Raw genomic sequence first — 27,785 nt, forward strand, 5'->3', positions numbered from 1 at the left:
AGCTGAGATCAAGAAAACTCTTGTTTCTTCCCTGCTTACCTGCCATCATCTGTGCTGCTGACTGGCAGCTCATCTCCATCTTTCCTCCAGGATAACCTAAAACTGTGTTTCAAGTGTGAATCATACTCAGACTGGCATTTCAATAAAACTGAATGTGATTTCAGCACTCGGGGGTTCTTTGGAGTAACAACAAGTTTTGTAGCATCTGAATGATCACAGAAAAACACTTTGATTAGGAGAGAGAGGCTGTTACATCAAATTCACACCAAGCACTTCATATATAAAATTCAACCTTAGGAGCAATGATCATGTCTTTCTTGTTATATATAAAAACATTTGAAATGAAGGATGGTTGGTTTTGAAATAGATATTTTCCAGGATTTATTTTCTATCTTGAAAATTTCTTTTTTAGCTTATTCCAAACCAAAGAGCTCCAGAAAAAAAACAAACAAAACACAAACACCCAAACACAAAAAAAAGCCACCAACAAAAACAACCAAAAAACATACCCCCCAAAAAGTCACAGATGAAAATACTTGTTAGCAGGATGTCATGAAATGGATGATAAAATAAGATTGAATATGATTTTTATGTCCAATTGCCATTTGAAATAGGCTTTGGCAATGATTCAACAAAAATTACAAGCTTATTAAAGCCAAGTGAGAAAAAAATCATTGCAATCAAGTTTGTTCTTTTAATTGACTCTACTCTGAATGCAGAAACAGATGAATAAGTAAGAAGAAAGCACTTGTCTGAATTTATTTTTACAGTTAAATGTTGCTCTGTGAGAATTTCATTGTACATTTTCATGTTTATTATCACTGTAAAATTTACAAAGCAAAGGAAGTGGGTGGAAATAGAACACAAAAAGAGTGGTTTGTTTTTTTTTTCCTCAAGTTTGTCACAGCAAACCTGCATCTGAGAGTCCTTTTGAAGACCTTGTTAATTTAGTAATTATGGGAATTTTTATTGGCAAACCATAAATACTACGTAAATTTGTATGCAACCCTCTAACTTTAACCTGTGCACTCAACAGAAGCTGTCCACTGCCATCACTCTGCCAGGGGAAAACCCTCCTGCCCAACCAACCAAATAAATCCCTTAAAACAGAATTAAAGCACAAGGTATGTATCTGAAATTTATAAGTAAAAGCATTTCAGGTTTTTTTTTTTAACTCTATTTACAAATATTTGTCAAGTTGATGATCAGGCAAAGGCTCAGTGCCAGCCCTTAAACCAGCACCATCCTTTAACCCATCTTGCTGCAATGTGCTTGGTGTTGGCTTCAGATGTTACTTCATTTTGGGATATAAGTTCCAATCACTAGGCTGGAAGTGGCTTCAGGGAAGAAAGAGGACCCTGGCAATGGGAGATACAGGGATCCTGTCTGGCTCAGCAAGGACCCCACTGAGCCAAGAACCTGCTCTGTAACAGGGCTCATGGCAAGAAGGAAGGAAAATCCTTTCAAGAAAATAAAGCTAATGGATCTGGGAAGTAAGCTGCAAGTTTTTCATGGCTTATGCAGCTTCTGCTAGTGTCAAGAGGAAAGTAAACATCTTCTATGAGCATGGAGAAATCACACAGAAAAACTGGGACAATACTAACTGCTACATACATATGAGACCTGTGGTAATTTCAGATCTTAGTATATGGAGAATTTATAGTCTCACAGAATATATCTCTATCTTGGACTGAGTATGTACTAATTACTTATTTACTGAAAGTTTTAAAATATAAAACTTCAGCAGATGCCAAAGGTGTTTCTATTCGTGAGACATTACCTCTTATATCCAGATTAGCAGTGATTGCTCTTTTACCAACAGAGTTTGCAGCCCAGCAAGCGTACGATCCAGCATCTTCTTTCTTTGTTTCTTTGATCTCTAGGGTGCCATTCTTATTTAACTCATAGCGTGATGTTGAAAGTGGCTCTATGCTGTCATCCTTAGTCCTAAAGAGGATAATAATAGTTTAGGGTTATTTCTAAGGCTGCAGGAGCTGTTATTTCGTGGTTAGCAGATATTTCAGGAGACACAGGAATTTTGGGAACTGGTCTCAGATCTGCCATTGAGTGACTAAGTCAAGATTAGCAAGTCACTTTACCCATACACAGGCAAATCACACAGGGACGTAAGCTTCCTGCAAACAAAAACACACTGACAGCATCTAGCAAGGTCTTTAAACTGGTCTGGTTGAGCCTTTATTCTATAGCTGTCATCTGCTATTTTATTTCACCTGTCAAGTGTTATGACAATCCTGTGATTTCTAACCATATGGAACCATTTACAGGTAAATACAGAGCATAAGTCATCAGGTTTCCACCTCAATAACGTGTCCAAATTTTAAAAGTTGCTAACATTAAACTGAGGCAGATGAAGCTGTAGCAGAATTTGGCTATATCCAGCATGGCTTGGTTTAAAGAATATCCCAGCACTTGTCTCACACATGTATTGAAGACTTTCATTACTCTTTTTTAATAAACCAGTGCTCTAGAGTTCTTGAAAGTGCATTTAAACACAGAATACTTATATTATATACACTTTTGTTACAAATTTGTAATTTTAACTCCATAATAATAAAAACTGGCATATTTTTCAATGTTTGGGAAGCCTGGATGAGCTTGTTTCACATGAAAACATCACTTCTCAGTAGCTTACCATCTAATATCTGCTGCAGGTGAGGCAAAAATTTCACAGTGCAGGAAGGCACTGTAACCCACAACCGTGGCATAGTTTTCACCATCTGAGGTCAATATTAAGGGAGCAATATCTGCAAAAGAGAGTGCAAAATGAACAGCACTGCATTTCAGAAGTGGGAATACAAATACTGTTTCTGCATTATCCCCTTTTCCAGCAAAGGTCAAATGCTTAGCCACTTAATGGGAATTTCACTGCCTTTTGGAACTAGTTGCACTGAGCAACTGAGCTCTCATAAGCTCCACTGACAAAGATAACAGTGATTGACTCCTGGACATGTCAGAACATGAAACCTCAGTGTGCTCCAGGAGAAAACAGACCCAGTTCTGCTTCCTCTAGAGACCTCTTCTATTAAATAAAATTCCCATTACTCTCTTTCTTCAAAGAACAGACTGAGCATTGCAACTGAAATTAAAGATTAACAATACACTTAATAAATCAAAACCAGAGTTGTGGTCACAATTCGGCCCCCAGTGGTTTTAGTACGTTTGAATTTAAAAGATTTTGAGCCCAACCACAACCATGTTTTTAAAATAAAGAACATATCAAAGCTCATGAGCACTTACACTAAGCATAGAATATCGTCCACCATAAGGCTTGTTGCATTAGTTTGGACAATGTATTTCTTAAAATCTGGGGCCAATGGAAAAAAACGATGACATATTTACATTCCCCAAGCTGTTCTGAAGCATTCAGTCAGTCGAATGGGACACTTCAGTTGGTTCTTTTCTCATAAACAAGGAAGGCTGGGAGGGTACTCACTGAGGACGTTCACGTTGGCACTAGCAAGGATAGTGCCGTGCTTGTTGCTGGCCTCGCACTGGTAGACAGCACTGTCCTGAAGCTGAAGGTTGGTAAGGCTGATCTCTCTGGCAGAGATTCTCCCTCTGAAGGTCGTATCTGGAAAGACGCAAACTGTGTCAGGAGATAGACGAACCAACGTGACCGTGGAGTTCACAGTCTCTCCTCGCTTCTCGAAAGTCAAAGGCAAAGCACATCAGGATCAAACCTGAGCAAGTTGCATAGCACTGCCTTTGCCAGCAGTTCTTTGGCCTAAAAAAAGTGTTCTAGAGCACCAATTTCCAGTAAAATCCTCACACAGACTCTTAAAAATTGTAGCAACAAAACTGCTACCCCAGGGAGCAGGGCCTGTGCTCCCCTGCCACACAATCATTTGTGCTTATTGAGAAGCAAAAAGAAAGACCAGGTGCCCTCAATGAGCATAAGCTATCCCAGATCTCCAAAAGATGGGAGAGTTACGGGGTGAGGCAGAGGCAGTAACTCATGGGTACCACCACTCTGCAGCCCTTCGGTTTTCACCCTTACTCTCTTCGAGACTACAGTTAAACATTAGCTTTATAAGTAAATAAAAAATCATGTCTAAATAGGTGTCAAACCAGACAACCCTTAGTACTTTAGGATTTGTGTGTTCCCTCTAACCGGGCACACCACAGGCACATCCCACCCAGCCACCACCTGAAGGAGAACATGGGACCTTGCACTTACTATCGATGGGCATCCCGTTAAGTTTCCACTGAATGGCTGGCTCTGGGTTGCCAATAGCTTCGCACAGCAGCACAAGATTTGTTCCTACGCTGTAAACACCACCTTCGGGCTCCTTTATCCACCGAGGAGGCTCTGTAAAGAGAGGACATAGCAGGTATCAGGTGCCACAGCAGACAAGTCTAATTCTGCTATTGCTATGGTTCTCCAGCAGATGGCAAACGCTACCAACAGTTTCCAGCCAGCTCCTAGCAGCCTATTGTGCAGCTGTATTGTATTTCTTGCAAACGGATGCTGCAAAAGGTAAAATTAGCATCGGTACACATCAATTTCTGTCCTTCAGGGCTTCGTGAAATGTGAGTGTCAGGGAGACAGTGTAGGGAATGGGCAGCGTTTATCCAAGTGGAAAACAAATGCAAATGGGAGGTGAGAGGCCGAGGAAGGAGGCAAAGCTGAACGGGTCAGCATTTTCACGAGGCTTCTCAGACATGAGATTGTGGTCTGTGAAATGAAGTGAGACTATTTCAGCAACTCACACAAGATGCAAATATCCACCTAGCTCAGACGTCCTTCACTAGGCATCAGCAAGCATCTTCCACTGCTTTGCCCAGGGTAGCTGGAGGGCACAGTGATGCAGAGGAGCTCCACGAAAGGATGCAGCACCTCCATCTGCTCATCTACATGTGCTGAGGAAATGCATTGTGATTCTTTATATTCTGTTTTTCCATCATGTATTTAGATCAGAGGGGGATCTGTACCACATTTAGGAATGCTGAAACGTTTTCTCATCACTGGGGATGAGAGAACCATCATCCCAAGGAGCGGTCCAGAAAGGTTGCCACAGGGTGGTGGTAGAGGAGCAGCAGTGTGCTGCTGCATTCCCTGTGCTCTCCTCTTTCCCAGCACTGCCAGCTAAACTGGGGTAGCTCTGGGAAACCCTCTCCTCTGCAGAGCAGCCCCTAAGCATCAGGTACCCAAACCTCATTGGAAAAACACAACCATAATGGAGGGGAAGGAACTGGGTGGGAAAGTATTAATCTGAGGAATGCTTTGTTCTCTACAGACTGAACGCGGGTCCCTGAGCCTGCCTACACTTCAGTGGGCAGCCTCAATTCAAAACACAGCCTCGAATTCATCATTTTCTTTCCCTGAGAAGAAACAAACTTTCAAATTTTAATTCCAGACCTGATGCTACCTCTCTGCATGTGCTGTGCAGATCACTAGGCCTCTTTCTCTGGTTGAAAATTATGAGCTAATGTATGGGAAATATGAGGATTCATTAGTTAATGCTTATAAAATGCTTTGAAGATTAACAGAGCTCTGTTGCCTGGCAATACATCTCCAGATGTTATCAGTGTGATATACTAAAACAAAACATCATTGCTCATATTCACAGAGATATATTAAAAAACCACCCTGAAGTGTGATACACAAGAGCTTCTACACAAAGTCCACCATTCCACAATAGAGCACCCACACAGAAACACTGTATAGCAACAGCTAAAGGCTGAAGTAAAATTTAAGACACTGAAGTTTATCTAAAATTATAACATCTTTGCATTTCCTTCACAAAGTAGAGATTTCCTCTACCACCTTCCTCATGCAGGGCTGGTTGCCCTCCTGTAGTGCAGCATGTGACATGACCACCCTTGTTATACTTCCTTGTATTAGGCTCCAAGAAAAAACTCTATAAGCAGCATAACATTGTTTATGCAGATCTTTTTCCTCCCGCTCTCTCTCATATACATTATGCTTTCATCAGAAAAAGACAGGCCAAAGGCATGGAGGTGAACAGGTTTGTAATAGTCCTGACAAACTTTTTTTTTTTTTTTTTTTTTTTTTTTCCCACTAGGTCTGCCACAAACACAGTACTTGACACAGGAAATTTCCTTGTTTTGAAGATGAGACACCAGGCAGACTGGATACAAACCACCCAGTGGATCCCTTCCTATTTCCACCTCTGCTTATGCTCTGGAAGTGAGCTGCAGATCAATTACACCACTGCTTTCCTTTCTCAGCACGGGAATTGCTGTATTTGCCCCAAGAAAGTGATGCAGCTGCAAAGCCATAGGCGATAAGATTTTGTCAAGTATGAAATGTAATTTCACAGAAAGGCTGAAGAAACTCTTTTCTCTGTGGTAGATATGCTACACTACTTATAAGTATATAGAATATAAGAATAACAAAACATACACAGACTTTCTAGCAACTACAAAAAAACCAATGGTGAGACAGTCACATAGTTAATCTGCATGAGCAATGCAGCATGGTAAATATTTCACTGCATAATGTATTCTTCTTGGTAAGAGTTATAAATGTGGGGCCCCTTGTTAATAGATTTATGTCTTTACAGAAATATAATGACAGGTCCAAAAATAGAAGGGATCTAAAACAGGCATCTATTCCATCCTTCTGCAACAAAGCAGGATCATCTACACCTGAAACAGTCCCGATGGACGCAAACTTTCACAGAACTAGAACAAATTTTTAACACCTAACCAACTTCTTTCTTGCTGCAATTTAAGTCTAATTGTATCTTGTATTATCCCCAGGGAACTAAGAGAAAAATTTGTTATTGTATATTGTGAAGAAACTTCAGTGCATCTGGATGCTGCTATGCAGTCCTCAGATCCATTCTTTCCTAAATTAAACATGTTTATAAATTTTTTTCTCAAATGATATGTTTCTGAGCTCTGTGACTACCCTTGCTGCTTTCTGAACTGTCTTGAGTCAAGCCCAGCCTCCATGAAGTGCATGATGTAAAACAGCTTGTGTCACATGAGGCCTTATCAGTTCTCAGTAGTCTCTCTTACACCACTTTCCTTTATACTTTTCCAGGACGATTCCTGCATTTTCTGCAAGACTGTTATTTCCAAATCATGTTCAGCTTGCAATCCTTTATATATCCTCCAGACTAGTCTAACCAGACATTTTCCATCCTGTGCTTATAAAGCCAATTAGTGCTGTCTGATGAGAATTGCTTTGCACTTGTGCTTATTGAAGCCCATCCTTTTGATTCCAGACCATTTTCCCAATTTGTCAAGACCATTTCAAATTCTCCTCACGTCTTCCCAAGGGCTGGCAACCTACCCCACTTCGGAGGCATCGTCTGCAGCTACATATGCAGTTACCACCTTGGGTGTCTGCCTCATATTAGCTTCATCTATTTTATTTTTTGCTAGCTGAGTAATGAAAGTATTACAAGACATAGCTGCAAAGGCCCGTAGCTATTATATCATTACTATAATTAGTCTATATTGTAATAATTATTTCTGTTAAACACAATCTAGGAGCCTCAGTCAAGACCAAGGTACCATTAAATCAGGCACTGTTGATAGTGACAAGATTTTGAGGTTGTATGTACATTTTATATTGGGTTTAGGGGATTATATACAATAACCAAATAAACAAACATTTGAAGTCAGGACAATTTGTGGGCTTGCTTTGCTTTTTGCCTTTTATTTTTTTAATAATTCCCACTCATTCTAATGACAATAATGTGGGTTTTGTGCCTGTTCCAGTGTTCCAGGCCACATCTTTCCTTGCAAAGAGAGATTAAAATGCACAAACAGGCAAGCAATTTGCTAGCTGAGTATTTTCATATGCTTTGTAATAATTGCCTGAATCTTTGCCCTCAGACTACTGTAGGATTAATAAGTGGGTTGCATGCAAATACCAGTAATTAAGACTGTTATTTAGAAGGCTGGGATATTGGTTTGAGATCCTCAAATACCAGAAAGAAGAACAGAAAATGTGCCATAGTGTAGAAATGATAGCAAGACCCTGATTTATATGCCTGCACTAGATTGAGAAAGGTTGGTGGTTAACAGAGATAATTTTTCTTCCGTGTTTAATTTTCTTCACCCTGCATGCATCCTTTCAGAAGAGCCTGTCAGGTGAGAGGATGCCCTATGTCAGCATAACCTCCCTGGAGCCAACAGAAATTAATACTCACTTTCACCAACTCAAGATCTGCCCTTGAGTGCATACACAGGAGTTGCTGCAAGAATGATGAACATGCCCACCTCTGATTAATGGTAGTGACATTTTCTGGTTAGAAATTCTAGAATAAGACAGTGTTTGGGTTCAATTTTACCTTGATAACCTGCATGTGAGGTGACTCCTAATAGGAAGAATTCCTGCTAGTGACAGTAGCCATCATTAGTTACACACATGGAAAATTAATTTAATAGTGATTGCAAAAGCATTTTTTACATTGCAGTGGCTAGAGTGGAATATATATATTTTTTTTTTTTTTAGGTAGTTGTTAATGAGCAGGAACAACAATTTGCTCAAGTCTTTCTTCCCTTTTTTCCTTCTAGAGACTAGGGAAGAAAGGGGTCAATATTCTGAACTGCTTAATTAATGTTATTTCTCTGGTATTTTAGTTTTTGCAGCTCCTGCAATTTCTTTGAAGGATTCAATTTTTACAGCCATGAAAATCATAGCCAGATTGTTAAAATATTCAGTTACAGCAGAGATGCTCCAAACCATCTGGAATGATTCTTAGGAGTCAGCACTTCCCCTCCATCGCAGCTGAAAACTTGCCATGCCCCGGTAGCCCTCTCTGCCACACTTCCAGGGTGGGAAAGAAGACTGTAAGACACAAGTCTGTGTCAAGAGAATGGGAAAGATTCATCACATACTGGCAGAAAAGGCTCTTCCACAGCCTGGTCAATACAGAGCAGGTAACTGAAAGCGCCTTTCATCATCAGGATTCCTCGTGACCATGGAGTGAGAAGCAGCACAGATTAACATGAAGCAGTTGGCAAACTCCAACAGTTTAATACTGCCTGTGGGTTTTTTTTTTCTCTGCAAAGCAGAAGCTGGAGCATTTTTCATCAGTAAAAAGAAACTGTTTTCAGCAAGTTTTTCAGCTCTGCTTCAGGATTCTCTTTTTGTAGCTACTTATGGGCAGCCTTGCTGAAAGAGCTGCAGTGGCAGTGATACTTCTGCAGGGCTCGCTTGTTTCTGCTAAGTCTTCTTGTGGGTTTGCTTTGCTTCTGGAAAAGACCATTTGCACCTGCCTTGTGTGAAGGGATCAAACCTTCAGGGTCCGGAGAGTGAGAATGGAGAAAGGAGGATGGAGGGAAAGCAGGTGCCGTGTGCTTCTATCTGCACTCCGCAAGATGCCTGTTCTGAAGGTATCTTGGCTGGCTTCATTCATCTGCTTTCTTTTAGCAGCAACACAAATAAATGACAACCAAAGGGATGCACAAACATGTCAGGTTCTCTGTTTCACTAGCCCAGCACAAGCACCCAGCACTCACCCTCTTCAGCCACCAGACCTGTGTGTGTGCTCATGCACCACCCTACACACAAGTGTAAGATACACAAGAGTGGAAACCTCAGAGTATTTACAAATGCTGCTAACGTAGAACTGGTCATCTTTCCAGGCATGCAGACTAGGGTGGGAACAGGCCTTGGATACTCAGTGGGATGACAAAAGGGCCATATTTTGGGGGTTTTAAAACTGTTAAAAAACAGTTAAAAGTTTGATGGGTTTTTTGTTTGTTTGTTACTATATTTCATAAATTTTTATGATACTTTTCAGGGGCTATAGAAACTACTCTTAGCTCAGGTTGTCCCTATACAAAAATGATAGCAAGGGAGCACATGAAGGAGGAGACGAGAGGGGTAGTACCATGTTTGCTCACTGCATTTCTACGATCCTTCCTAGGCATTCCGTTTTAGTGGAAGCCAAAGAAAGGAAATTAAGCTAAATGTACCTCTGATTTGCCTCAGTATAGCCATTTTCACATTCTTTAAGACCAGGTAGAATGATTAGATCATTTGGTCTGACATTCAGGTTAGTAAAAGATATTTCATCAATAGGTCTGCATGACTAACTCACGTTTTTAGAGTATTGGATTTAATCACGTATTTGTACTCCTGTTCACCACTTTGTAGAGCCTTCACGGTTCAGGAAAACAATTCATCATTTCTATTTTTTTCTTTTTAAAAAGGTGCTACATTCTGCAGGCTTCCCAAAACTAGAAAGTGGGTCCTTGGCTAGCATAAGTTGATAGAGTTGGTTGAATTTATGCATTACACTGAGTGACATTAGCAAAGGTCCTTATTTACTTCCCTTTGATCACCTCTCTGTTCAAAATCAGTAAGCTTAGTAAAGCATACTCAGCACCTTCCACATGAACGTGGAACTCGTGCTTCGTTCTCCCCATGGGGTTGCTTGCTGTGCACTGGTATGTTCCTTCATCAGCTGCAGTTGCTTGCTCTATCTTCAGTATCTTCCCAAAATTTTCTGTTTCTGGTTCATCCTTGGGCAAGTTTCCAGTGAGTTTGGCCCAGCTTAGATGAGGAGTTGGGCTGATAGCAAAGAAAAAAAAAAAAAAATAAGTTGAATACTAGGCTTTCTGTGATGCTTTATGTTAGCAGAACTGCTCAACTTCATGCATATGGTTTGCAAGGTGAAGCTTTCAGACTTTTGAGCCCTTTTAAAACACTGGGGCTATACTAAGAGTTATACTATAGACTACAGTTAGTCTATACTGCTTGGTTTGAAGCGCTCCTGTGAATAGGTTCTTCACAGCCAACACCAGGCCATGGCACGAGGCTGCATTCCTTGTATGCGCATTGGCACGGACTGCGGGAGAGGGAAGGGAGCTCATTTCATCCTACTCCAAAAGGGCACCTGAGGACAGACAAGGAGGTAAAGACTTTATTACAGTGACTTCACTCAGTGTCCTGCCTGGTTAGAAGGTGGCCAGCCACTGGAGATGGCTGAAAATGCTTCTTATGTTTTTAGAAAGCGAATGGCAGTGACACAGAAATTCGGGACAGACTGTTGTCTGCACATTCCCAGCTGGGCTTTGTGACCTCGACACCATACACGACACAGAGTGTCATATCTGCTTACTCTTGTGTCCATCTGTTATTGTGGCAAAATGCCCGGGCACAAACTACTCAAAGCCCCGGGTACCAAGAAACTATGGTTTTCCGTGAGCAGTGAGCATAACCGTGCCAATATCCTATTATTTCCTGCAAGAACTCTTGTCCTGCTTTTGTACCGAACTCAGGCACTACGTTGCCCTGGTGTTGTACTGAGGCAATGCCCTCTTGACAGCGTCATTACTCAGATTATAAGTCTTCAAAAATGACAGATTGGAAACATGCTTAATTCCTTAGTTTGCAGTTGGCTACCCCTGATTTTAGTTACTTGAAATCTGGCTCAGTCTATCTGCTTCTGTGGTTTGTGGACATTTGGTGGAATGGATTGGCAGAGATATAGGCAAAGCTGATCATTTTTCTGCTGAAAATGGGGATTTTAACAAAAATATTGCTTTATTTTGCTCTAAATGTTGGGTTTTTGAAGGGTTTCAGTGAAAAATGTTTGTTTGGTGAGCAAACAAAGAAGTACTTTGTCTTCTTTCAAAAGTGACTAAAAAAAACCCAAACCTTTTTGTTCAAAAAAATCTTAAACAAAATTTCCATGAAAATTTTAGGTGAAACAAAAACATTTCCATGATATTAATTCTTGCACATGAAAATTCATATTTGTGTATTTCCAAGGTGATTTGCCTATTAAGTACCCTGAAAACACTATAAAATCATAGCTATGGACTTGCGGAGGTTTGTGCACCTGTGAATTAGCTTGATGGGTAGTGAACTAGCCAAGGAAGTGTTGCAACAGGGAACTAAAAGTCACTGCAGATACTTGGAGTGAATCCAACAGAGACAAGTAATTCACCTTCTCTCAGAAATGGCAACCAACTGCAGAGGCATAATCTTGCCAGCTCAAATGAGAAATGCTCTTTCTAGTCTACACGGAAAAACAAAATACCCCAAACACACTTGTTCAAGCAGATAAACATCCCAATTTTGGAATTTTATAGAAGGGACATAATTGCACAGCCTTTAATATGAGTTATCTATCTGCTAACCACCGCCTGTGTTCACAGACCTCCAGCTCTACCATACAGCATGAGAAGACAATGATTTAAGGCTCCATTCAATAAAATGATCACAAATAAACCAGAAGCGACTGAGCTTTCATTGTGGGTTTAGCAGTTGGAGAGATTTCTGCTTTACCTATTTCCCTGGTGGCAACTCTTCTGGGGCAGATTATTGGATTCACGAACGCACAGTAAAAACTGGATAACTGGACTGACAGCAAAGTGGGGCTTCTTGTCTAAGTTACTGCAGCAGTAACAATGTCTGAGAGAGGTATTTGCAGCTTCTGAGTTCTGCACTTAACATTTATTTAGCCATTCGCTTACCTTACCCTAATTTTGTCCTGTGTTATTTACAGTAAGGAACAAAATTGTCCTGATTTCCCATCACATACCATTCACTTTAATCCTCCTCTATGTTATTACAGCAAACATCTCTTCATCGAAATATTCTACCATGCTTAATACAGCTAGACCCACAACTAGAGCTTGAACAGTGCTCTAACGTAAATGATAATAGCAATAACAAGCTTGAGATATCTGTGCAGTACAAAGCACCAGAGGCATGCATAGGAATGGGCCCAAGTAGAAAACATGGGACTGGAACTAAATTTGAAATTAGCTCATTAGTGTTAGTTTTAGCAGAATCAAAACAATTTGGCTGACTCCAGTTCACTGTATTTTTACAAAGTTGTGAAATTCATTCCTTGACGTACTGTTGTGCGTGAGAACACCATGGAAGGAATATCCCTTTTGTGGGAATTCTGGATGCTGGCAAATGGACCATAAAAGCAGTCAGGTTCACATGCACTCCCAAGCCAGCATCTCCCACTGAAACTGGGCTACGTGGACCAACGTTTCACTCAATGGTACCTTTCCTTAGTGGATGCCTTGTATTACATGACTCAAGAACTTTTCTTTTAAAAACCTGAGACCTGGAAAAATGCTGAATGATTTTTGAGCATTTCAACCGAAACTGAATTGGCAAAATTAGAAAAGAAACATTATAGGTTGTGAGCCAAACCACAGAAGCTGAATCCTGATGTTATTTAATTTCTCAACATCTCAAAAGTAGTACGACTGAAGAAAAGTTCCATAATAGGGGTTTTTTTTTCCCCAATTTAACAGTAAAAAAAGAAAAATAAATCAATACTTAACAACAATACAATTCTAATTGCTTATTTCTAAGCTACAGCAATAACAAATACATGAATGTTGCATGCTAGCTCTGTGCTGCTTTACATGGAGTATGAATGGTTTAGAAAAACTCTGCATAGAGGTTCAATTTTAAATTGTTTGGGCAGGTAGATACATTCATTTGTAGTTGTATAATTTTTAATATAGCTTTTTCTTTCCTCGATTCTATTTCAAAAAGTTATTAAGTTTGTGCAGTATTGAGCATTACTCACAGCCCTTCAGCAATACATTCAAGTTGCAGGACACCTCCCTTGATGACAGTGACTGATGAGCTACTGCCAGCAGATTCTGGAGGGATCAGCAGTTTCGGTTTCCGTTCCTTGATAAAATTTGCTAAAAAATAAAATAAAATGAAAGTTAGAAAGGAAATCTTAGAGCCTTTGCTTGTCCTTCAATAATGCCATAAATATTTCTCTGTCAGAAGGTTCTGGACCTCGATTTCTAAATTTAATTTTTTCTTTATATGGTTTGAGACAAATCCATGACTCTCCTGTTTCTCCTGCTTACAGTCAGAAGATGACTACAAGTATAATAACAGACAGTAGTGCTAGTGAACCCCTTTTCCTACGGGTTCATGTCCTGCTCTCCAAACACTGGCCCTTTCTACCATATACCTCAGCCAGTCTTGGTACACTGGTCTTCTCAATTGCTCATCTTCTGGTCCACACCATCTTTCTTAGCACCTTTCTTCTGCATTGACTCCATCACCTTTTATGTCTCAGATGAAAACCCATCTTTCCTCACTTGAATATCCCACAGAACTGTCCTTGTTATAATTATTAAATCTACAGTAATGGAGATCCGATTTGTAAGGAAGACTGTTAAAATAATAAAACAAGATTGACCTGCATTTGATTTCAACGGACCATTTGTTCCAGCCTGCCAAACAATGGTTTCATGATGAAATATGCACAGAGTTAAATGGCTATCCAGTTATCACTATAATAACAATTAGCACAGTAATGAATAAGTCCCTAAATGGTACTAGTTCTTCAAAAATAGTCAGTTACGGATGATTTGGTAAAAGACCCCAAGTATCTCTCCAAAACATTTTCTAATTTTTTTTCGTCCCCTTGCTTTGTATCTCTACAAATCTGTGTCACAAGTGCCCAGAACTGCAGCCTCTGGATACGCTCACAGATTTTTCATCTGCCCTCCACCTCCCACTGCCAAAGGCAGAGAGTCCCCATTCCTGGGCAGTGACAGGAGATCAGGCATCGATCTGAGGGAAAAAAATCAAGTTTTGAGTGTCTGTCACTCTGCACAAGCCCTGCTTGTTCTGCTCACAATGCTTGGTGTTTATGGGTCAAGGCTTGAGGACTGATCAGTGTTGTGAGTTAATCACCCCAAAACACTCGAGGAGAACCCGCTTTTAAAAAACTTCAGTGCTTGTCCAGCAAAATGGGGTTTTCCAGGAGTTTAAAATTGGGCATTTCAAAACACAGAGGCTTTCAGAAGCAATTTAACCAAATAAACCAGATCAAGAGCTACATGTGAAAACTGAAACTCTCATTTTCCTGTATTTTAAACAAAATTAACTGGGTGGAGAATTGCAGGAATAGCCACTAGCTGCCTTATGACCTATGCATTGCTTGCATAAACCTCAGCAGAATATTTGCAGGATATTGCTCCACAAAAAGGGAAGCATAAAGCAAGGGAAGATGTGAAGCCTCAGGATAAGAAGTGTTTTGTTGTAGTCCTTACCCTGTGGTGAGTATCAGACAGGGCAATATATGGCCAAAGAGAACCACCTACCCGAGGTACAGCTGGAGGTGGGACAATTAACACAGAGCACCTAGAGCTCTGTAAATCCACACTTTAAGCTCACCCTGGAGTAATGCAGCCCCAGGGTGACCTTAATAGACACGAATTCATGGCTTCAAACTGTGGGTACCTAACGCAAGCATCGTCTTATCAGCCAGAGGGAGATTCTGAGCATCCAGGTCTGGTTCCTGCTCTGAACTGATAACATAAGAAACCCAGGACATCAGCCTCCTTACTCGCATTATGAAATGTGAATGTTCTTTTCCTGAGTAAGTAAACTACCTCTTTGTTAAAAGCCCTTTAGATTTCTGTCAAAAAGTACAAGATGAGCAAATTGTACTCCACGGACCACTTAAATCCATCCCATCACAATAAAAAGGCTTTTTGTGATTTTTTTTTTCTTTTTACTGCACAGCAGCTCACATTTCATCTCAGCTGGTAGATTTTCAGTTTATAGGCTAAATAACAGAAGCATTCAACTCACCCTTAGTAACTGCAGCATTAGGTGAGCCTGAGTCATTAGCATGCTTAACTGAAATAAATAAAAGTGACAACCAAACACAAACATGCATAGTTGATATAGAATCAAAAGAAACAATAAATCAACCAAAACAAAAGCATGCCCCCCCATTTCTCTCACAAAAGAAAAAAAAAATAAAGCAACAGATGAACAAAAAATTTATGAAAACACAAAGAAAATTCTTCAAATATATGTATGATTCTGCAAAATATTTCATAAGTGATATGATCATCATTTCATCCTAGCTACCTAGTAGAATTAAAAAAAAAAAATCACTAAGCTGTAAGTAATCATTATAAAGAATTTTTTTTAAAAAAATATTCAGTATCTTTTTTCTTATTGCCTATATTTTTCTCTGTATTTTTTTAATATAGGTCCTCAACAAGGACTTGACACAGAAAGCAGTGAGCAGTCTCAAGCTGAGTTTACAGGAATGTATGTGCCTCATTTTTTGTCTGCACCCAGTCTCCTGGCTTCAATGGCAATGTGGATACACTGAAGTGTTTTGCTGGGCCACTTCCAGGGCTATCAGTGACTCCACAGTCAAACCCCATCTCTTATTTCTGTAATCTGTCTGTGTGTGGGACTGGACCCATTAGAAAAGCTATGGAAAGCAACATTTCATTTTGATTTTCTCACAATTTTTTTTACAATTTACTTTAAGCAAGTATTAAGATATACAAACCTTCTACTAATCTTTTAACTTTTTATTCTGACAAGAAAAATCTCAAAATCATGTATTAAATATTAGGCTTTCGTTCATGAAGAAAAATCTCCTTGGCTTTCTGGGCTACACAAGCCCAAAAGGTCAGAAGTATTAGTGAAACAGAACCCTGATATTAAGGGCATGGGCAGCCTCAGCGAGTGGTACAAGTGACACCAGAAACTATCGCAGCCAGAAGAGATTCAAGCAGAACAGAATGGATCTCCAGCTGCTATAAGCTGCCTTAGTTCCACTGGCTTCTGTTGGGCTTTGCTGATTTAACACAGCTGAGAGCATGCCCTAAAAGGCTGGACTTTTTCCCTTGGATATTTGTATTCTTTTCCTCTGTTTCTAACACTGAGACCTGTAGACCCCATGTATTCAGTAGCTTCACACAGCTGGAATTAGCAGTTTGATACTACAGTGGGTAGGTATATACACAAACAAATGCACGTGTATGATGATGGGACAGCAAACCCCACATTCCCAGGTGAGACTCAGGGGGAGGAGCAGGACCTGCAACCACTTACCCTCGGAGCCTACAGGAATACAGATATGTTAAAATAAATAAATAAATGAAATTTGATTTTATTTGATTTGATTTCCATGTCATTAAGGAAATGGAAAATGCCTATTGAAGACAAGGTAGCCTGCAAAGACCTGGAAAGCACCATCCTTCCCGACTTCATTGTTGCACCCAGACCAAACCAGACCTGCACCCAGGGAGGAGGTGACCACATAAAGTCCTCAAGACCCTGTGAAGTTCCATCTATCATTGACTTGCTGGACTGCAAGAGGAGCAGGTTTCCCTAATGCATCATGGGCTTTCACTGGGGGGAGAACAGGAGGAAGATCAGAGCACTTTTTGGGCCCAGCAGCTGCAAAAAGCTTTTATTGGTTGAATTTAGCCCTTAGAGTAAGGTTAATAACGCAGGGATAAGAACAGTAACATGCATATTCTGTGGAGAGAATTCCATCAGAGAAACAGGGCACACACATCTGCATTTGCTGATGCCTGGGGAGTTGAAAAAAGAAAAACAGCAGAAAACAAGAAACTACTCATCCACAGACTTACAACGGGAAACCTTGAGCGTCATTGGCATTTTCTGTACAATTGTCCTTAGTGTCGGAAATGCTGCAAAGCAACAATAATCACTTCGACTGTCATTTTCTTCAACATTTGCAAAGTAGAGATCCCCCTTAAGGCTCATGGAGACTCTTTCATCTTGCGGAATGTGCTGCAAATCTAGCAAGAAAATATAATTATGATATGGTAATGATACCGAGCAGTTTCACCAATATGACTACCAATGCTCTCCTGTCATGCTTGCTTCCAGATACTGAATATAACTTTGATGCAAAAGAGGCACAAGGCCCAGCATAACCAATGAGTTATTTAATAATATTCAACATACGATTGATAATTGATAATAAATACCTTATGTATATTTATATAGAAAATATATGAAAAATAATTAATAATGAGAAATTGATAATAAAAAAATACTCAGTACAAAGTTCCTGCTCAGGTCAAAGGAATTTTCCAGCACCTCTCCCTGACACAAAGGCCTGTAACGATGACATGGAGGTCACCATTTACTCATGTCCCCCACAGCCAGCCTCCCAAGCACTTTGCTCTTCTGTAACTACAGATTACAGCAGAAGAGTGTTAGTAGGAACTAAGGTTGCGGTACTGTCATGTTGTAGATCCAGCCAAATGCAGGTCTGTGCTAAATACGTATGTCAGAAGTAGAGAGGCTGCCTTCCAAGATCAAAGGTTTAACCCGGCACCCTGTCTCTGTAAGTGCTTGGTCAGCTTCAGAAACAAACCCTTCATGTCATGGAGGCAACCTAAGTTACTGTGCTTCCCAAGAGCCAGAAATTCCTGCAGAACACAAATGCTGAAGAATAACATGGCAGAAACCCAGAAGGAAATAATTATACATACCTGACAGATTTTTTTTCTTAGTATCATAAATCAACTATTAATTTATGAAAAGAGAAAAATACTAACGATAGAAATAGTATATTGACCCATTTTATCATTTCTACTATAAACGTAGTGGTCCTCATTACTGGTAGACTAATTAACTGGTTTGCAAGCTTTCTGATATCTCATATTTAATCATACGTTCTGCTAACACAGTCTACAATTTAACTTTTTGTTATGTAAAAACGTATCTCCGTTCTCCATTTTTCAAATTTGTTTTTCAGTATCCCAATTTTTGCTGAGCACTTGCATGATTACCATGCCCATCAATTATGAATCTCTAATGAAACTGCTCTGGAAGACAAATGTTTTGAGTGTCCTCATATTAATTATGTAAAAATTGTTTACTTACCAATATTCATCCAATAAATATGCAAAGGTGGGATGCCTTTTGGGGGGTTACAGTGCAAAATCACAGAATCACCATGCTCCACATCCAGGGGCTCAATTTTTTCTTTTGGGAATTTTGGTACACCTGTACAAAAACAAAGATGTTCCTCTTTTATTTTTACTTTTTGAAATTTTGCCCTTTGCTTCCCCCTTAATTTAGTTCTTAACAAAATATTTACTTTAACATAATCTTTTGCATTCTCTGTTTTCAGGTACTATTATTATTTACAAAGTGCTACAGAGTAATAATGATTTTTACTAAGAGTAGGAAATCTCTGCTAGCATTCTTCATTCATAAAGTACACAGCATGTAGTATTAAAAGTCAGGTAGCTGAACGGTGGTGGTGTCTGTGATATCCATGAGCTTTGCTGAGGCTTTATTTTACTGCATTTATTTTCAAATGCTTTCTATAGTTCATTTATTTGTACTGTCTGGAAAGGAGAGCTCAAAGCCGCATAGAACTGAAGCTTGAGGCTGAGATGGGTGTAAGAGTACCAGGCTCTTCCCTGGGGATCAGAAACCAGTCTGGGAGTGCAGTATGTTCTCGGAAGTCTTGGCTAAAAAGTGGTTCCCAAGAAGCCACTGCAAGCCAGTGCAGGTGAGGACAGACATCAGGCAGCTATTCGGCCTTGTGCTTGGAGTTGTCCCAATTCCTATCCAACTCCGGAATCAGATGAAGCAGACATCTAGTTCAAAGATTATATTGCCTCCTCATCACCTCAGGTATAACACCTCTGCTGTGCAGACCTGCAGATTTTCTCTGCAAGCTTGTCCTTCTGGATGCAGAGAGAGTATTTGCACTAAAGAATACACAGGGTTGCACAAGTGCTGCACTATTTGGGCTTAAATATGATTAAATAATTAACAGATCAAGGGCTTGTTTAATGACCTAGAGCATCAGCACAGATGCCAGTAGACTGTTCAAAGCCTGAAACACACTTGGCAAACCTGGTCAGTCTCAGCAGCCCAAAATGCAACTGCAGCGCATCCAGGTAGAGAGGATGCAGAGCTGGGCTGGAGCCCACACCAAACCCAGCACTGGGAGGCTCCAGCTCAGAGATTATTGCAAATAAATTAGTCTGCAAAATGTAACCACTCCTTAAAAGAATTTAGCTAAAACAGTTTCAGGGCAGATGTTGTTTTCTGCTTTCATTCCAGGCAAGTTCAAACTAGCCAAAGTTTCAGTTGAGGCAATTGCATTCAACAGCAAAATTAACAGCAATTAAAGAGCATAGGAACAAAAACATCCTGGCTGTGCAGAATAAACTGGCACAGCAAAAGTTGCCATCCTGGTGTTCAAGTTATGACAGGGAACTCTGATAACAAATAAACAATTTGAAGCATCAGAGGTCTAGCAACTCCACAGGATATCTGCAGTTGCACGTCACAGAAGTCAAAGCAAAGAAGGAGAGTGAGAGATGTTGGGCCAGGACTCTGAGGAGACTTTATACATTGTAGAATTAGTAAACATAAAAATAAGCAATCACTATAATGCTGATTGTCTGAATGCAGATTGTGAATAGATTTTATCTCCAGGAGGATTATTAATACGTTATGAATTCTTAAAGGCAAAATAGAGCTAATGAGCATTACCCACTCTGTAGGTGAAATTTCAGATGATGAAGGAAACTGTATATTAAAATCCAATCTTTTCAATAACCTATACTCTTCAGGCCCTGCAAAATATACCTACTGATTACTGGAGAGCTGGAACATTTTCCAGTAGGAAAAAGCCAATTTACTGATCTAACACTTATTTATTCCCAAAAGCACATCACTCTCAACAAAACTATAAGAAAGCTGGATCAAATGAAGTATAAGAGATTTCTGACTAAGACAACCAAAGAGATCAGCAGATAGACTAATAGTGAGATCACTCATCTAGGACATTGGACACTCTTGTTCAAACCCATTTTCTGCCTCATTTGGCACAACTAAATCTGGGTCTCCAATATCCCAGTTGGGTGTCATAACCACTGGTCTTGTCAGTCAATTTCTGTAGCCAATAATTACAGAATTATACAAAAAGATAGCAATTTGCACCAGGAGACAGTGAAAAATCATGGTCTCTGTGTCATTAGTTGGCAGCACTGGCATTCATCTGTGCATGGCCCAGATGTCTGCCTTTGGTCGCCAATGGGGGAAGCAGCAACTTGAATCTCAGTCTCTAACAAGTACTTGAGCGACAGGGGGTCGGGTCTTCTAGGTTCTTCCATGCTGTTTTGTTTTGCTTTGTTCATTATGAAAAACACTGAAATACTTTGATTTTCCCCTCAATACATAACCTAGAGTGTTTTGAACCCTTGAAGTTTTGCAAAGGAGGAAGACTCAACTTTCATGATAAATTCCCAAACCAAACCTTCTGACAAGCATTTTTTCTTGCTGGGGTCCCATAGGTCATAAAGACTAGAAAAATAACCACTTATGAATTCTGCATGAGGAGATTTATTAAAACTAAGAAGCTAATACCACATTAGACTTTAGCTCTTGCACATTTGTCTTCAGTATGTACATATAGGCAATTTTTTTTCCAGTGTTCCTCTGTCTTAATTAGCGGATATTCCAGAATCAATCACAACTGATTTGTGGCTGATCACAGAAACTATCACAGCTGAATTAAGCTCAAAACTATCATACAAGATTAATTGTGTCATGAAAGTGTTTAATACTGTATGGAGTTATCAATGCAGCACATGAACACTGTAAAATTTACAACCAATTGATCTCTTTGCAGCGATACCATTAAAATCGTCATGCCAATCTTTCATACAATTCCCCACACATGGATATAATGAGAGAGGACAAAGAATCCAGTGTAGCTCCGAGTGCTGTGTCTCACATATCCATAACACAGGGGAGAACAACATTATTTAATGACTGAGAAAGGCTTGCTGAAGTGCCAGCAGAATGGCTCTCACGACACAAGCAATCAGGTGTTACATATGAAACAGCCACAGGGAAGATGAAAAACTGCACACCTGACTTCTATTCTGGAGACATCTTCTAAAAGCCCACTGTGATATATAAAGCTCTCAAAACAGTCTTGGGAAAGGCTTCACTGCCCAAATATTATTTCCTAACAACGTTGTAGTGGGAATGCTGTACAGCACTCAAAAAACAGAATTACAGTGCTTTGGTAGCGTGTAAATCATGGAAAGGGAAGATTATTGAAGTCCGGAGTCATTCGTGCAAAGAACCAGGCTGTTTAATCCCTGGAGTGACTCAAAGTTTAATGACTGAACTGTACTTGAGATTAGGCTGCCATACCACTGGCATATTAGGTTGGCTGAGAGAAATTTCAGAAAGGAAGCCAGGTCACTCCTTCCTACTTATCATCTGTTCAGAAAATGCAGTATCTCAACAAAAATCAAACAGAAGGGAGACTAATACAATGCAATATAAAATTCTAAGTTTGAGTTTAGCAGTATAGAGTCAGAAATATAGCAACCAGAGTTAGGGTAGGTACTCCAGTCCCCAGCAGGATTGCTTCAGATTTACTCAGGTACCTATTAACACAATTTGTCCTACACCTTAAGTTTTTGTCCTACTGCTGACTACAGTGACTTCACACAACTATAACTGTATCGAGTATGGGAATTTATAGCAGTTCAGATGAGAACTGAAGCCATTCCATCTGATGTTTTATATGTTTCTGGGTAAAGTGTTAAGGAATTGAAGGAAAAGGGTTTCTCCAGGTAACTGTAAATTCCTTGAGACCTCTGTGTTTGGTTTCTGCCAGTATCTGGTATAAAATGGAAGTCAACTCATTATGTTAAATCAGCAATTAACAAATATTTTTGGAAACTATTGTAGGAAAACATGACCCTACACTAGGTTTGTTTTTATAACAATTCTCTGTGGATGCTGTTGGAGATGTGTCCTGGGCTAGATGGATGCTTAGCCTGACCCATCATATATATTCTTCAATTTTCCCCTGCAAACAAATCCTTAAAGGATGTAAGAGTGAGGGAAAGTGGAAATAGTCAAGAAATGTCTATATCCTGGAAATTCCCAGCTCCGCAGACACTTTAATTAGTAGCTAACTGGTTTGGTATACAGATCTGTATCATGTGCAGTGAACAGCCCAACATGTCGAAGAATCATAAACATGACTTACAGTCACAAACTACATAAGTTGTACTGAATACAGCTTGGGCAGCTTCCAATACCCATCTCAGTACAGCAACTGATATTCTGATTCATGTAGTATACGCAGTAATTAAAGCTGTAATTTTCATTGAAGCCTTTGAACTGTTTACAAGATAGGATCCTGCTTATTTATGGATTTTTTAATTGCTGCATTAAATTGAAAAAGTTAGGAAAGTCTGGCTATCAAGAAGACTGTGGCTGTCAGTACACTGCCTCTCAAAGAAGCTTTTATGACGGAATCAGTGACAGTCTCTTTTCCTGTGTAAACCTCTGTTGCCCTATCCAAAATGATGGTCATCGGCAACAGCCAGAGTGATCCCAGTCATTTAGATGCCCAGAAAAGTTGTCAAAGGTACAGGACACTGCTTTAGGGGGCAAGGGGTTTAAATTTTATTCCTACTGCCTGCAAAGTCTTGGTGAGTTACTCTCTTTTGTTTTCTTTTCCAAAAAGGCTATGCCGACCACCTTCACAAAGTGGGTTCCTGAGACCTCCTATTTTAGTATCAGCTCAATATCTTTTAATGATCTCACAATATTAATGTCTTTTTTTGAATATTAATACAGGTTTTGCTTTCTTTGTGAATGCTGGAACTAACATCATTGGCATAGCATAGCCTGCTACCAGACTATTTTATGTTTAGGCTATGTTTCTGTTCTCAGATCTTCAGTCTTTTAGAGCAAAAGCTTTAGAAATACTGAGCATAAATCTTAATGCAGTCTACCATGAAGAGTCTTTTACACCACAGTTAATTAAAGAAGTTTAAACTGTACTTCTTCTTCCTCTGGCATTGAGCCTACTCAGTAATTCAAGCAACAGATTCCCTAAATACAGGATGAGGGTAGCTGAGGTCTGTGTTCCCACCATTTAAATTCATTTTCATGCTGCATGTATCTTGTACCAATCTAGACTTTGTAAACAATGCAAACATACAGAGATCCTCAGACGTCATTCTTCCCTACTCTCCTTAATGTCACCATATATAGGGGAGGTGTGGTATTTTCATTATGTAGGTGACATTTAATGATCATTTCTGCTGACATTTCTATTGCTTTCCTGGAATGACTACTGTGAGTAAACAGTATTTTGTTCTCCTCAGTAGCAGCCTTATTTTCCTTACAGACCCTGTATTCTCCTTCTGCAGTGTAATTTATGAAAAAAACTGGCCTAGTCTGACTTGCTGGGTTTTTCTTCCCTTCTTTGGCATAGTGACTTGCCAAGTAGCTTACATTTTACTTGAATACAGCTGGCAAAGTGCTACCACCTCTGCATCATTATCATGAATGCATGTAGTGATCTCACATGTACCAGTCTCTGCTTCAAAACGTGTGGGTGAATAGAGGTAATTTATCCCAGTGTCAGTAATTGCCTAATTTACAGTGGATCTGTTCACCAGCATCTTTTATATTTTCCCTGTGAGTATTTATACCAAACTCTAAATGCTACTGATATCAGACTAACGAACTCACAGTGGATTGGATCACTTCCACTTGAGTCTTCAAACATTTGCATCGGTTACTATTTTGCAGTAATAAGCAGCTATTTCTCCCATCCCACGCCCCAGCTTCTGATTTCATGTTCCTTGCTCTGACATGGAGATCATGTTGTCCTCTCAGTTTCTGGGCACTCACTTGCTCACAGTTGCCAAGCTGAAATATTAGCCTTGTGACTCTTAACAGCATTTGCTTTCCAGTAAATGTTTGGAAAGTGAAAGCATTACATGATTCCTAATTCTTTACCAAGTAAATTTCTCCACTCTTAGAAAGATCACTCCAACTCAGGAGTTTCCTCAAACTCACAAAGTGTCTTTTACAACACGTCCACAAAGTGATTTGACTCAAACCAATTTTGTTTTCTCTGACTTCCTACTCCTTTATTGCCCATTACATTTTTAATTTTTAATACACTTCTAACATTATTTCATTATCTATGCCATTATTTCTTTCATGAACTGTTAATATCTTTCAATACCTATACTGTACTTTCAATAACTGCAAGATAGTTATTCTGCCATTTTCCTGCTATTTGTTTTATCTCTCCAGATATTTTAATTTCTGTATTTCCATGAAGTGCTGGCATCAGCTCACAAAGAAAATGTCCATGCCCAGATTAGGTAGAGAATTTAGCAGACTACAACTGTCATCAATATTAATGCTTTCTTCTTTACAGAAAGAAAAAGGTGTTAGAAGTGGAAGCATCACAAGAGCAAATAGTGGCTCTACCCTAATACACATAGTGGAAGAATTCTTATGGGTTTTATGGCAAAGGCAGAGCAAATGCTTTATACAGGCATTTAAACAGTCAAGTCAAAGCAAATAATCATTTCTGTCATTGAACATTCAGCTCTCCTAGGATTGCTGTTAAAAAGTTCATACTAATTTACCCACCAAGCCTCCCTCTAGAGGCAAAGCAAGGCAGATTATATTCAGAAAGCAAAAGTAAATAATAAAAATCAAAATTAAGATATCTGGGAAAACATACACATCATCTACTTAGTTGTGTTTGTATTAATTAAAGTTTGTAAGGAGTGCCAGTATCAGCACTTGGAAACCAGTAAGAGCCCAGTGGTATTGTCTGAACTCCTGTATTCAGATCTGCTCATTTAGATTTCTGTCCTCAAAATCAGGAATGAAATTATTTTTTCCTTCCAGTATTCACTGAATAACAACAAAGCACATGTTACATATGCCCTATTAACAACTAATTTTTCTCCATTTAATTTGAGGAAACAGTTTTTACAAACAAACAAACAACAACAAAATCACAAAACAAAAGCAAAAAAAGCCCTTACTTGGAACAATTAGTTCAATTTCTTCTGACATGGCAGTTCCCAGCATATTAGATGCAAAGCAACGATATTTCCCTTGAAAATTGGTGATGATTCCTCGATTTTGAATAACAAACGTTCCAGAATTGTTAGATGCAACTATCCTTGGGTCAGATAATAAATCAAATGGTTTTCCATCCTTAGTCCAGTTAAAGCTAAAAAATAATACAAGTATTACAAAGGACATGTCACAGAACAGAGAGCACTATGGTACAAAACCAGTGGTAAATAAAAGGAAAAACTAGACTTAAGAGAGTTGAATGGTAAAATGACCACTGTCCTACTATAAGTTGTATTAGCTACTGGGCATGTCTCTCCTGTTGGACACTTTACTTCTAGATAACTGACTGTGACATGAAATAAGAATACAAAGCTTAAGGCAAGGACAATAAATGAAAGAGACCATCTGTGAATGCAAGAGCCACACAGTCAAAGGAACTAGAGTTTTGCAAAAAAAATGTCTGTAGGAGAGCTGGTAGTTTTGACTGGCAAGGACTGACAGGAACTCTTCTCACCATCTACAAGAGGTACCATTGTTAAACCTAAAAGAAACCAAGATAGCTTGACTGAGTTTCTCCTGGTCTTCACAGAGAATCACTTGTAGTTTTGATGCTAGTGGAGTGTGAGTTTGATGAATAATGAAGTATTCGTCATAGTCCATGTATCTGGAAGTCTCAGATGGCTTGAAATTGGGCTAAACTGATTCTGAAGCCGAGACAGTTGGAAATTATAGTATAACATGCATTTAGTGGAACACATACCTTTTAAAAATTTTTGCAGTGTTTCAAGAGAATAAATTAGTGTTAAAAGAAGTGTATGTTTTCACACTTCACTGAGGCAAACTTCTTTGCGACTATATGGAGAGGCATATGGATTCCTATCGTCTAACCAGCTCTACCACACAGATTTAAATATACTTTTCATCAATCCACTGACAAACAGTGAAATAAAGGAAAACTACAAATCTCAATTCAGAGTGCAATTAAAAATGATCAAATCATCTTGATATAAAAATAACAATTGCTTTTTTAAGCAAGTTTAAATGGTGTTGCAGAGAAAAAAGAAAGCAAGGATTAAAGAGTAAAAATGACGTGCAAACCAGCTATTAATTTAGGCCACACACCATCCAGTGGTGGAAGTCTCAGGAAGAGCTTTTACTATGTTATTATTACATTTTTGTTAATCACATTTTCATTAAAAATCTTTCCTTTTCACACTGATGTAAAATACATAAAGCTTATCTTTGGATATTTATTTTAATAACTCCTTATATGTATATTTGTAGCATCACCAGAGCCATGATGATGTCAGGTACAGACAAGGTATCTGATAAAATGCAAATGTGATCTCTGAATACACAGTTTAATGTGCTTGGTATTTTCAGGGTTGCTGTGGAAAAGGCAGAAGACCAGCTGGGACCTTTTAATTACCATTACACATCTCCTATCTTTTGCAGCACAGCCCAGACAAGCTCTTTTAAATCATGGGGTGAACTCAGCACATGCTAGAGAAATGGAACATCGGCCAACAAGAAAAAGTCATGTTGGTATCCATTCACAGAGGGAGTAGAAGTGATTGAGCAACAAAAGCTGAATGGCCTAAATGGAAACAGAAACCTTAACCTCGCCTTACAACAACGAGACAGTTACTGTATATCAGCTATTCCTCCCCTCCTCAAAACCAGAACAAAGTTTGGTAAAGGCTAAAAGCAAACTCAAATTCTGCTTGCTTCTCCAGGTGAAAGCAGTACTCACGTGGGCTGTGGGTTTCCTCTAGCTTCACATTTAATTGTAAAGTCCTCATCAAAAGGGTAGGCAACTTGGGTGCGAGGTTGCTCCGTGATTGTTGGAAGCTGCGCAACTGAACACAGAGAGGTACTGGGTTAAAATGTCATTTAAGCAAAACTGTGCTCTGCTCAGGTCCTTTCTTTGAAAGGGACAATGTCAGGATTGCCTTAGTCCTGGAAAGAGTGATGCTTGCCTTAAAAAAAAGGATGATCATCATCGTCATCTTCCTGGCATTGACGATACTCTCTGCTCCCAAAACTATGTCCCATCAGCCACTCATGGGCATCACCTGCGCATGCTTCCACATATGGCCAGCCCTTCCAGGGCAGAGGAGAGCTGGGGCCATGCTAAAGT

The 27,785-nt window shown here is 39.5% G+C and overlaps 1 protein-coding gene across 2 annotated transcripts in view; it reads right to left on the reverse strand.

The window, feature by feature from the left end:
* CHL1 (cell adhesion molecule L1 like) overlaps positions 1 to 27,785 on the reverse strand; it is a 133,798-nt gene that overhangs the window by 24,836 nt on the left and 81,177 nt on the right. For both annotated transcript variants that reach the window (XM_065642900.1, XM_065642901.1), the window contains exons 3-14: positions 27,399 to 27,504; positions 25,609 to 25,799; positions 18,632 to 18,754; positions 17,365 to 17,535; positions 15,551 to 15,598; positions 13,515 to 13,635; positions 10,338 to 10,522; positions 4,199 to 4,330; positions 3,455 to 3,592; positions 2,654 to 2,765; positions 1,781 to 1,947; positions 40 to 205 (exon numbers count right to left, since the gene is read on the reverse strand). In XM_065642900.1, coding sequence (XP_065498972.1) covers positions 40 to 205; positions 1,781 to 1,947; positions 2,654 to 2,765; positions 3,455 to 3,592; positions 4,199 to 4,330; positions 10,338 to 10,522; positions 13,515 to 13,635; positions 15,551 to 15,598; positions 17,365 to 17,535; positions 18,632 to 18,754; positions 25,609 to 25,799; positions 27,399 to 27,504 — 1,660 coding nt within the window. The remainder of the gene's footprint in view (positions 1 to 39; positions 206 to 1,780; positions 1,948 to 2,653; positions 2,766 to 3,454; positions 3,593 to 4,198; positions 4,331 to 10,337; positions 10,523 to 13,514; positions 13,636 to 15,550; positions 15,599 to 17,364; positions 17,536 to 18,631; positions 18,755 to 25,608; positions 25,800 to 27,398; positions 27,505 to 27,785) is intronic.

The sequence above is a fragment of the Caloenas nicobarica genome, chromosome 11 (genome assembly GCF_036013445.1).
Source record: "Caloenas nicobarica isolate bCalNic1 chromosome 11, bCalNic1.hap1, whole genome shotgun sequence".
NCBI classification, from domain to species: Eukaryota; Metazoa; Chordata; class Aves; order Columbiformes; family Columbidae; genus Caloenas; species Caloenas nicobarica.